This window comes from Symphalangus syndactylus, chromosome 6 (genome assembly GCF_028878055.3).
Source record: "Symphalangus syndactylus isolate Jambi chromosome 6, NHGRI_mSymSyn1-v2.1_pri, whole genome shotgun sequence".
Taxonomy (NCBI): domain Eukaryota; kingdom Metazoa; phylum Chordata; class Mammalia; order Primates; family Hylobatidae; genus Symphalangus; species Symphalangus syndactylus.
Window position 1 is genome coordinate 145,040,996 of NC_072428.2, and position 12,457 is coordinate 145,053,452.

Sequence of the window (12,457 nt, forward strand, 5' to 3'; positions counted from 1 at the left end):
GTCAGAGGTCCACAACTGGCAGCAAAGTTTTTAAATGGAAATAAACACACATCACCTGCAGGGTTTTTTTTTGGTTTTTTTTTTTGTTTTTTTTTTTTTGACAGAGTCTCACTCTGTTACCCAGGCTGGAGTATAGTGGTGCAATTACAGCTCACTATAGCCTTAAACTCCTGGGCTTAAGCAATCTTCCTCCCTCAGCCCGTCTCCCCTCCACGACCCCTGCACCCGCCCAAGTAGCTAGGACTACAGATGTGTACCACCATGCCCAGCTATATTTTTTTAAGAAAGTTTTTTACAGGTGGGATCTTGCCATGTTGCCCACAGGTCTTGAACTCTTGGCCTGAGATGATCCTCCTACCTTAGCCTCCCAAAGTGCTGGGATTATAGGTATGACCCACTGCCTAAGGCCAGGCAGCCTTAGATCATTCTTTGTACGGTTACAGCCACAACTTCCTCTAAACATTGGCATGCTGGGTTTGAGTGAAGAAAATTCCTGACTTTTATAGAACAGGGTTTCTCCACCCTCAGCACTACTGTCATGGGGGACCCAGTGATCCTGTGTTGTGGGGCCGCCCTGTGTACTATGGTGCTGAGCAGCGTCCCTGTCCTCCACCCACTGCATACCAGGAGCCTCTCCTCCCCTCCAGTTGTGAAAACCAGGAATGTCTCCAGCCACTGCCAAATGTCCCTTGCGGAACAAAACCATCCCCAGTTGAGAACCACTGGCATAGAACCTAGCTCCAAAAGTAGAAACTTGGGCTCAGTCATTCTACTGGGACAAAGGCTCTCTGCTCTCCAGTCTGATGGTCTCCCTGCCTTGGCCTTCCACATAGTTTTGTTCAGGTGGAACCCTTTGTGCAATTTGTCTTGACATCCTTGGCTATAAACTGAGGCCAGAACCAATCTGACTGTCCCCAGACACAACCCGCCTAGTTCTCACAGGCATGCATGCCCTGCGTCCTCAGGCCTCAACTGAGATCCGATGCTGCAAACTGCGTGACCACTCACTCCTTCCTCTAGGTATTAACAGGCTTCTCCTTCCAGATAGGCTTTTTTTAAAAGGAAAATTTGGGCTTATACTATGCCAAAATTCTTGACAAGTAATTGCCTTCCATGCTAAATGTTGATGTTTTTAGAAACAGAGATTCAAGAAATAGAATCTAAATAGCATGTAGGCAATTAGGCTAGCCATGACATATAAGTCCGAGAGGCTTCGATAACCAATTCAGAAGTTTTAAAACAGTGTCTGGACAGCGCAGTCTGGTGTTGGACACCGCCAAGCCTTCAACTGGCCGGTCCTGACTTCTAGGCTGCTCAAAGTGTGTCCTTCTCTTCCTCTCTCTGCAGCTTAGGATATCGGCACTTCCCTGTCAGATGGGGTTGTGCCCACAGAGACACGGCCAGCGTTCAGAGAGGGGATAATTCCTTATTTGTACTTCTGTTTCCTAAGAGCAGCCCTGTTGACCCTTTGGGAGCTTTCTCTGCATTCAGCTTTACACAATCACACCAGGCAGACAGCAAACAGGGAATCCCAGCATGAATGTCAGGCCCAATGGGTGCTGGCCTAAGAGAGAGCCTGGGCAGAGCTTCAGGGCCGTGCCTCAGAAGTGGAGAAAAGGCTTGTTTTGCTTCACCAGTTCCCTAGAGCCACCTAAGCCCTGGGCCTCTGGCCACTGTCAGCCCGGAAGCAATGGCAAGAAGCCCCGAGCAAGATGAGCGGCCCTCGCCGTGCGTACTGTCCCTCCCCCTGTGTGGATCGGGTTAAAGTGTGAGAACCAGATCAACCTGGATTCCAGACTGACAGCTTGAGCAAATGAAGCAAGATATGCATCAACATCTGCTCAAACGAATACATAAGGTTTTGCAGAGATTGATGTCTAGGAGGATACTTCATAAGTTAAAATGATGCTAACATTTAGAGAGGAAAAATTGGTTCTGAAAATTCAGCGTGATTGGTTTTATAGCTGATTGATGACAAAGCTAGCTGTGTGGGTTCTGCTCACAGAAGAGAGCTGTGTCTCTTTGTGTCCCTGCAGGCTCTGTGTCTTCCTGTAGGTCACTGCCTTTCTCAACTGTTCTTACACAGCCTTCTCCGGCTCTTTAGAAGGAGGACCCCAGATGGGCCGGGCACGGTGGCTCACGCCTGTACTCCCAGCACTTCGGGAGGCCGAGGCAGGCGGATCACAAGGTCAGGAGATCAAGACCATCCTGGCTAACATGGTGAAACCCCGTCTCTACTAAAAATACAAAAAATTAGCCGGGCGTGGTGGTGGGTGCCTGTAGTCCCAGCTACTCGGGAGGCTGAGGCAGGAGGAAGGCATGAACCTGGGAGGCGGAGCCTGCAGTGAGCCGAGATGGCACCACCGCATTCCAGCCAGGGCGACAGAGCGAAACTCCGCCTCAAAAACAGAAGGAGTACCCCAGATGATCCACTGCTATATTTTATGGTTCCTACCACCTCCTCCTAAAATAGGTTGCTGGGAATTTTTTTTTTCAATCAAATCCAACTGAAAAGAATTTGAATTTTAAAATCCTATAATACCTCTACAATATCTTCCCGTATTATTACAATGGAAAAACTGCCTCGCTCATGGAGTTCGGTCTGCAACACACACGTGCTTGTGCCTCGCTGTCTCCTGGCTCTGCGTGTTGGGAGTCCCTGGGAAACATGACGGATAAAGTTCATCTCATCAATCAGGAAAATTCATGCCCTCACACACCACCTGTCTCAGTCTACAGTCAGAAAACAAAACATGCTCATTTCTCCTTTACCGCTATTAACCACCAAAAGAATCACAAATTGATACCCACTCAATGTCCTTCTAACAGGTACAAGCTCTGCACATCACTAGAGAATCTTCTACTGCAGTTATAGTAACCAAGCATAAGCCGAAGAGTGACAACGTCTGTGTGGCTCATACCACACCGGCAGCCGCAGAAACAGCGCCTCCCAAACGGCACGGCCTTGCTCACCCTCAGAACCCACTCCGCGCCCGACGGGAACGGCTGGAGGGAGGAAAGAGCCAGGCACCTCTCATTCAGGGTCTGACATTTTCACTTGGCAGATAAGTGAGTCTGCTCGGATATTCCGGCTCGGAACATGCCCGTCCGTCAAAGAGGGAGGGGAAACAAAACGAGCTTGTGCCTCCTTCCCGATGGCTCTCCACGCAAAGTTAATGTTTGTTTACTCTAAGCATACGCCCAAGTGAGGCCTGCACAGCCACCTCACCGCGGGTGCAGGGCGCGCCTCAGAATGACAGCGAGGTGCACGCTCCGGCCCGCGCAGAGCGGAGCCAGCTCCGCCACCCAGCGCGTGGGAAGTCCCGCAGCACCAGCGGGGTCCGTCGCTTCGCTCCATCCTGGCCCGGCGTGAAACCCCCGAGGGGAAGAGTGGGTATCAAATGTGAATTCCACTCGTCCACAGCGCCGGGCATTATGAAAATCTGAGCACCTTTGACCGGAGAAGCAATAGCTATGGGATTAAGGCGAATTTCTTATGGAGACGAGGAAGATGTGCAGTTTGTAATTACCTGCTCCCTGTGGTACAGTCCGTCCTTCATGCCTGGATCTAACGGGACAAACTCTCAGGGGCTTTGCTCTCCCGGCATTGTTTCAGCACCCACCAAGAGGATTAAAAATAATCTCTTTCCCTTTTAATTTTGTGTCGCCCACATGGCCTCCTCCTCCCCACATCCCCTGCGGACAGCATGAATTTTTAATCCCTGAGGTTTGGGAGGGGGAGGGGGTGTTAACCCCTTGTTGAGGTGGCGCCCGAAGGACTGGAAGCCCTGGGGGAAAGGTCCCCCTGCTGGCCCCGCCGGGAAGAGCACTGCGTCCCCCCAGGACACCGACATGCCTGCCTTGTATGTGCACTCAGCGGGTTAGGGGCGCCAAAACAGGTAAGCAGGAGAAGCTGCCTTTCCTTTCCCCTGACCCAGGCACAGTCTCCTGATGGCCTCAGGTGCCTCCTCTGGTGCCCAGATAGGCTGCCAGCTCACACAGCTGCTCCACGCCTTCCCTGTCTCTGCTCTGAGATACGTGACTTTGAGCTCAAACACACACACACACGCACACGTGCATGCACACACACACACGTGCACAGAGGCACACATGCACACACATGTGCACACAGGCACACACATGCATGGACACATGCACGTGTACACACGTGCACAGACACAAATGCACATGTGCACTTGCATGTGTGCACACAGACACACACACACTCAATGCAAACACTTGCTCCTGTTCCCCCAGGTTTGAGTTTCCACCCTGGCCTTTCTGATGACGTCAGGCCTTAGCATGTGGGGCTGATCGGGAAGGCGGATCAGCTGCAGGGGCCGATGTCTCAGCCTGCTCCGCTCACAGCGTCGCGGGAGGGGGGTGGCCCACTGCACTGAGCGAGGCAGCCCTGGTGGCAGGTCTGGGCAATTCATAGAACCGGGTCCTAAACCTCCCCTACTGCCCCCACAGCAGCAAGGGGCTGGTGTGGAGACTGGAACGTGATGGGACTCCAGTTTCTGGTGAAGGCCACAGTCAGGCCACAACTAACATGCAGAGCACAGGGTTTTCTGGGCACTGAGGGAGCGGGCGCTGGGCGGCTCCTGGGCAGGAAAGACCAGGCTGGGGAGTCAGAGCTCAGCCTCTGCTCGGTGTCTGTGGACAAGAGATGCTGGAGGGCATCACCTTCTTCCTGGGAGGATGTGACTGAGGAGGTCAGCGGTTCTCTGGCTCTGGTGGGCACAGGACCTCAGCTTGGGGAAAGGGAGGTTGAGACAGCCCAGCGGTGACCTGGCTGATGCGAGAGCGGGGCTGCATTCAGCAGAAAAGGCGGCTGGATGCGCAGCACATTGCAAAGGGCACGGAGAAGGCGCCGCTCAAAAACAAACAAGTGGCAAAACACTCCTGCATCCCCAATTCCCTAATGCCAAATCCAACATTGGTGGGGCTCCTGCCTTTGTGCCTGGTCAGCATGCAAGCACTTGTGGGATGGACCCAGCACTGGTGCCAGGGCTGCAATCATCATGGAGTATTAATGCCAGCTGTTCCCATGTGCCCTGCCTCCAGGAAGGTGAGCTGTGCTGGACCAACAGCAGAAGCTTCAGGGGAGAGCCTTCTCTCTGCTAATGTTTGAACACTTGGGAGAGGAGGAAGGGAGCATTTCAACTGCAGACGAATCATGATCCGGAGATGGGAGAAGCCAAGAGCTTACAGGTGCACACACTAGGCACAATGGCAGCCAAACACACACAAGGCATAAGGACACACTCAAGAAATGTACAGAATCCACAGGAGTAAGACAGAAAAGCTTTACCAAAGGACATGAAGGAAGCTGGGAATGAACAGAGCACATACCATGAGACAGGTCCAACCAACTGCCTCCCCAAAACCCCTTCTCCCTTCCTTGCCTACAAACGGGGCCTGATTTAATCCTAGAAGGCTTCAAATAGGGAGGTGGCACTCAGGGCCCATCCTACCTTCCACGGGGCTGCAGAGGCTGGAAAGCAAAGCCCTACACTTCCAAGACTCATTTGTAGCTGGAGGGCTCTATGGGATCAGGGTAGTGTCGTTGGATGCATTCATCTGTGATTTGGAAGGCGGTGGATGGAGAGCCCGACTTCTCACCGATTCTGCTGTTCTCTGGTAAGCACCGTCTGCGGTCATCGGGATTTTCTGGAGAAGACTACAACGTCTTCTCATGGGAGTCAGGTATGGGGAGGGTACTGTGGTATGAAGAGGCAGGTAAATTCCTTTCCATTTAAAAGAGCTCAAGTGTTTCTGAGATTTGCAACTGGAGGCTGGCAGGTATTTTATTTGGTGCAAGATTTGGCTGTAGGTAGTAAACCCTCCAGGACGATATTCTGGGCTGGGCTGTCCTCACCTGGCGGGGTCAGAGGCAGTGGGGATCCAGGTGCCATTTGAAATGGGATGCTGTAAACCCATGGCATGCAGTGGCCAAACAGGGACTTGCAGCATTACTTGTGGTTACCTGGAGTGAAGTCCCCAGGGAAGGGGAGGCTGTGGACGACTGATCACCCACTGCAGCAGACAGGTCCTGGGCGGGGCTGGTTATTTCTGCAGTACCGGGAGGTTAGCAAGCCTACGGGCTGCTCTGTGCTTGAGACCTATAGTCATAGGTTTCAGGAAACTCCTCAGGTCACCAAATGCATCCAGGGCCATACTGAGGTGCCTTTCTTTGTCCCATGCTACCAGGCTTCTCTCCAGTGACCAGTGATCTGCTATATGGTCACCACACTCCACTTCTTCCTCCTCCTGGACACACAGCTCAACTGTTTCCAGCCCCTCTTCCAACTAGGTGAGGACGTGTGCTGGAGTCCCAGCCGTGGAACGTAGGCAGAAGCAAGGCCCCTCACTGTTAGCCCTGCCTGTAAACATTTCCCACAGAATCCTCCATGCTCTGTCTCCCCATCCACCTGCTGGATGAAGGGGACTCTGGGGCTTGGGGGAGGAGGAGCCACAAGACAGAAGAGCCTGGGTCCCTGAATGACCAAGTGGAGCAGAGCCCTGTGCCAATCCACACTAGACTACGACATGAGCAAGAAGTCAACTCTCAATGCTCGTGGTGATCCACACTGACACCAGGCGGTGTATGATACTTAAACTATTCTGACAAACACCATCAGTAAAGAATCATGCCAGCAATTTAAATAAAAATAAGTGATGGTGTTTCTCTTTTTAAATAAGATTTTAAAAAAATAAAATAGAAGATGGTACACAATAAAAGCCACCAAACAAATTAAAAATGTATACAACCCCAAGTCCTAGGGACTCAAGGACCAGAGCATCCATCTGTTGATGCTTCTTGCTCTTCTTTGAGAAGAAAGGAACATGAGGAGTGTAAGTAAAGGAGCCGGGGCTATTTGTTACTCAGCATGCTAACATCTGCTCATGTCCTCTACATGGCTGAGAGATGAGACCCACGTGTCTCAGAAGAGCAGGTCCTCGGCCAATGAGAGTTATGGAAAGAAGAGAGAGTAGCAGCAGAGATAAAGGGGGAAGCTATCTCCCCTCCAGCCCCTCCTTCCGAGGACTCTTAAAGCACCAAAGGACACATGCACAGAGCAAAAATAGAGGATTGCATTGGTCCCTGAGGCTGCTCCAGGGCCAGTGACACCACCAGGAATGAAGCTGGACAGTTCAAGGTAGGGCCACATCACAGCTTTCTGTGGAATTTTTTTTCTTTTTTCTTTTTTTTTTTTGAGATGGAGTTTCGCTTTTGTTGTCCAGGCTGGGGTGCAATGGCGCGATCTCGGCTCACTGCAACCTCCGCCTCCCAGATTCAAGTGATTCTTCTGCCTCAGCCTCCTGAGTAGCTGGGGCTACGGGAATGCGCCATCACGCCCGGCTAATTTTTTCTATTTTTAGTAGTGATGGGGTTTCACCGTGTTGCCCAGGCTGGTCTCAAACTCCTGACCTCAGGTGATCCACCCGCCTTGGCCTCCCAAAGTGCCAGGATTACAAGCGTGAGCCACCACATCCAGCCTCTGTTGAATATTTTATATGAAACAAAATCACGTGTCTGTGCGTAGTGTTCCATCTTATTAAGAACGATGCTACTTTTTAGAATAGGAATTTCTACATCATCATGGAATTCTTTTGATTTCTAAAAAAAACTTCAAAACCTTATGTTTTAAAATTTAACAATATGTTTATTATAAAAAAAATTTTAACAGATAAAAAAAGAAAGGAGCTCAGCAGTAATACCCAGATACAAGAACTGTGACTATTGTCTCAGTGTATTTCCTGAGGCTCCCTCCTGCAGCGAACAGATACAGACACATAAGAGGGCATCTGTATGTGCAGGTTAATAACCTCTTTTTTGCACTTAATAATAGGAAAATACCCTTCTGATTTTTTCACATGGCAATTTACAGTTTCCTGTGAACATCATTTTCTTGCACCATCATCTTTCTCAATTGTTGCTGAAGTAATTTACTTATTAAGGTGGCATCCATGGGCCAACAACCCTTGCAAAACAATTTAGGGGTGGTCCCTGAAACTCCTGGTTGCTAAGTGTGGCCTCCAGCCCTGCAGTCCGTCTGCACACCATCCCTTTTCTCTTGTGCTTGCAAGAAAATGCAAGTAAGTACTAGGGACTGTTGCCACCAACCTCATTTTCAGACACTGGGGACCCTGCAGGCTGGTTTCACTGTCTCCTGGGCTCTCCGCCTTCGCCCACATGTGACCCTGAACTGCGGCAGATCTGGGGACCATCCACCAAAGAGCCCTCCCACCCCCCTCCTGCTAACCCCAGACTCTGCCCCTCCTCACGTGCCCAGGACAGGCCCCGCCCCCACAAGGCCCTGAGCTTGGGTCTGGATTGATCTGAGGGACATCTGCGAATGCCCCACTTGCCCCGCAGTTGGTCTAGCCACAGGCGTTAGAGGCCCTCCTGACCCATGAGATATGAGGGGGAGTTCTGGGGGCTGGGGGCGGGAAATCCTGGACAAATGTCCTCGTTAAAAAAGAGACCCCAGGCAAAGCTGTTCACTTTTCTGCTCTGAGCACCGCCATGGGCTGACTTGCGCCCCCTCCTATTCACTTCCTGCCCACCCCACACAACTCACCCTTCACTCTCTGAGATGTGGCGTTCACACTGGTGGCTGCTGAGGTCTCTGGGTCAGAGTGTGAGCTCCTATCGGGGAAGAATTCCTCCCCTAGTCCACACCTCATGTAGACCCGGAGTGCTGATCCAAAGACGACGACCAGTGCCAGGGCACATCAGCAGGAATCTGAGCCCCAAGGCTGCTGCCACCAGGGGCCAGGAGCCAGCTTTGGGCCCCTTTCTTTGTCTGGCTCCACACCCCACCCTGCCCAGCTGTGGTCCCTTGGTCCATAGAAAGCGTAGGCTGCTAAGCCAAAGCTGTCACTGCTGTAATATAAGGATTCAGAGGGGATGTTCTGATTTTCTTTCTGCAGAAGGAGTCAGGAATGGTTGTGGCATTGTTTGGGTGTTAATAATCTTCCCAAATGAAATATCTTTAGGCTACTGTATCATGCTGAGGACAGCCATCTGCTATAGTGGCTTCCAATTTTTTGGACATGACCCACTTCTTACACCAAAACCCATTATATAAAGTGTCACAAAACACTTTCCTTAAGATGTACTCTGATATTTAATATATATTTCTACATTATTGTACGCCACTACACAGATTTCATGGCCCTCTAGTGAGCAGGAAAATTGCTGATGGACTGAATCCCCCTGCACCTCCTGGCTGGCCTGTTAGAATAGCCCGCCCTCTCATTTTGTCCATGTACAGTTGTGCAGGTTGCACACTGCACAGCTCCAGGATGTTATAGTGCCCTGTTGTTTCGTAGTACATAACGGGATGGGGTAGCTCTGTCAATAGTCCGGGGGCAGAGGGAAAGCTTACCTTCTGCTCCCTGTGAAGGCTTGCTGAAATGACTGAAAAAAAGATTAATGGGGGAAAAAAGCAGACAAAGATTAATGTGTGTTAGCATGGCAGCCATATGAAATATGAGACTCCAACAAGGGCAAGGTGGTTGAGACTTAAATACCCTTTTCACTGGGGAGAGGGAAGTGGGGAGCCATGGGCCATTTTAGAGGGATAGTCAGTGATTCTTAGGAGAAATGAATGGACACAGGAGGCAGAATTATCTTGTCAATGATTCTCTTAGGAAACTGAATAGGACCAGCAAGTTATGGGAAGGTGAGGGGTAGAACTGCACCGTGAACAAAGATTTTCTTCTTATGTGACAAAGCCTCCCAGGTCATCACTTTGAGCTGCCCTCAGAAGAACAGATGAAAAGTCTGGGGGTGGCGGCGACCTTTAGGCTTTTCTTTCCTCTGGCGGCTAAATCTTTCCTGGTTATTTGATCAGATTCCTCGGGAAGAGATCTCAAGACAATTGTATTTCTTTTGGAAAGAAGTTTCCTAAGTTGGATAAGGAAATTCCAGAGGCTGTCTGCACTTGGGGGCTGGAGGAGGAAACAAGGTTAGAAAGTCCAGGATTCTGAGACAGCTTCGAAGGACTTCCAACGTCCTTCAATTCAAGTGCTCGGCTTTGCCAAAGCACCGTGCACTGGGGTCTCATTCTCCTCATCTTAGCGCTAGCAAATGGTATTGGAATTTGTCTAAATTAACTTATCAGCAAATTAAATTAATACTAATTTGTCAAAATTAAGTGAGTCACTAAAGCTTTCTGGGCCTCATCTGCATTTCTAAAATGAAGCTAATTACAGTGGCCCTGTTTACCTCTCAGAGTTGTTTTTTAAAACTTAAAGAAGCATGAGGTGTTGGTGCAAACCAGATATTGGCCCCGTCCTCACTGTTGCTGTTGGTGATTTCTGTTTGAACTTTCCGAGTTTCGTAGAGAGCGAGGCCTTGCTCTCACACTCAGCCGAGGCAGAGGACACCCCTGAGCATCATTGACGATTCCCTCGGTGAACACACATTTCCTGGGTCCCTGTGGGTAACACACGCCTTGCCCTGGTGATCCTGTATCCACTGACTGGAGTTTGGAGGTTCAAAATCTAAAAGCAAATGTGAGCCCCTCGACTCCAGCTCCCTGACCCTGGGTGCCCCGCTGAGAGCAGCAGTGCGTGCGCACCCTCATTCCCTCATTCGGGAGGCCAGCCTTTCATCACTGGGAGAGGAGACGAGCAAGCAAATGTGAAGTAACTGCCTCCAAATTGTCTTGTGCTGTGTTGCTCTGTTTTAGGAAAAATGCCATTAATCCAATTTGTTTAAAAAATAAATAAATAATAGGGAAATAACCGCAGTGCTGAGATGCTGGCTGCATTTTGCTGAACAGACGAGGCTTTGTGCCAGTGCTGAGGAGCTATCAAGTGAAGACATCCCACCTACTGTGGCAGCGGGGGTGGCCTCCCACCTGTCACCAACAGCCCCAGGCCGAGGAGGCAGCTCTCTGAACTCTGGACTTTAGTGAGCGCTCCCCCGCAGAGCCTCCCGTTCCCGCTGTTCTGAAGACAGAGACCTCTGTGAGCAGAGCACGAGCTCCCTGCGTATCATGAACATCGAGCAAGACATGGCACGTGAATTTCATTTCTCAAGGAGAACGGCACTAAAATCCTTGGCGAGTGAGAATGTTTCCAACAGAGCAAGGCAGTCAGTCCCCGGGAGCTGAGGTCTGTGTACATCGTGTATTACTAAACAGCTGCCCCTTCCGTCCTCTCTGCTTCTACAGGCTGTCCCATAAAGTTGATAACATTGGAGGCTTCTGAGCTAGCTTGAGAACGACGTTGATTAGAATAATGAGCCTTATTTTCTAATCATTCCCCATACCACACGACCCACACCTTCCTCCCTTCTAGCCTGCTTGGCGGGTCAGCCTCAGATGATGGGGAGGGAGGCCAACCGGGCCTGGCTTTGAGGATCCCCAGAGCCCCCGCAGTCTGCTGAGTGTGGGGCCTGTCCATGGGTCTTGCTCTAACTCAAGGGAAGCTGGGGCACCCTTCCTCGAGGGTCTTGCTGCCTGGCTGGCCAGGAGGACAGTGTGGATGGAGCCACACACCCTGAGGTCCTTCCCAGGAAGGGAAGTCTTCCAGCCTCACACCAGCCTCTATAACCATCACTCAAAGGCGAGTAAGCAGCCCTGGTACTCAGAAACCACAGCAGCCCTACAGAGGGGATGCTTTGCTTGAAGGGGCCTTTTAGTGCTGTCTTTGCTGGGATTCTCCCAGGGCAGTTTATCTGGAAGGTTCTGGAAACACTGGAGTGGAGGGGAAGTTCTACCGGAAGGCAGCCAATGAATGCTGTGTTTGCAAGCCGGCTGCCATGACGGGGGCAGGGTCGGGGCGGCGGGGGGTGGGCAGAAGTCTGCTGGGAAAATCCTAGAAGCCGGTGCAGAACACTTGCAGTGGGACGCTCACTGTGGAGTATTCACAACCCCTGCCCTAGGGCCTGAGAGCTGATTCCCTCCCTGCCAGGCTGAGTGCTGTCAGGCAGGGAAGGCGGAGCTGGGCAGGGGAGTCAGGGGAGCCAGAGGGAAAGCAAGTCCTGTTTGGTCCTGCCAGCTGCTCCCCGGACCTAGGGGTCTGGGAGTCACCAGGCTCCAGGGAGTGACCCCCCAACCATGGTGAGAGCACCCCTTGCTCATGGGTGGGCGTAGGGAGCCAAGGGAGGAAGGTCCTGTGCATGGCGTGAAAACGCTCTTCATGGAGACCTCTGCTTGCCCCTTGGGGCTCACCTGAGCTTCCTGACCGATGCTGGGGCCTCACTGCTGGGCCTCACGTGGAAAGAGCCACTGCACATCCCTGGGGCTGGGGGATTTCTGTCTGAGCCACAATGCTGCTACTGGCAAAGTACACAGAGTAGAAAAAAAAGCGGGGTCCCCACACATCCTGGGGCTGCTGAAGCACAGCCAGACCCCAAGACCCTCCCGCTGCTGAGAGGACATGCAGGCCGTCGTGGGCACCTGGCCCTCAGCTGTGTCTGTCCAAGCCCCACATC

At 51.5% G+C, this 12,457-nt stretch overlaps 1 protein-coding gene across 2 annotated transcripts in view; it reads right to left on the reverse strand.

Annotated features, from left to right (window-relative positions):
• The window catches only part of CNPY1 (canopy FGF signaling regulator 1), a 146,516-nt gene that overhangs the window by 37,897 nt on the left and 96,162 nt on the right, over positions 1 to 12,457 (reverse strand). The window contains exon 1 of one of the 2 annotated variants that reach the window (XM_055269809.2): positions 3,531 to 3,891. The exons of the other annotated variant lie outside the window; for it this stretch is intronic. Coding sequence (XP_055125784.1) covers positions 3,531 to 3,560 — 30 coding nt within the window. The 5' untranslated portion in view covers positions 3,561 to 3,891. Of the gene's footprint in view, positions 1 to 3,530; positions 3,892 to 12,457 lie in introns of those variants that run through there. 2 annotated transcript variants of the gene reach the window in all.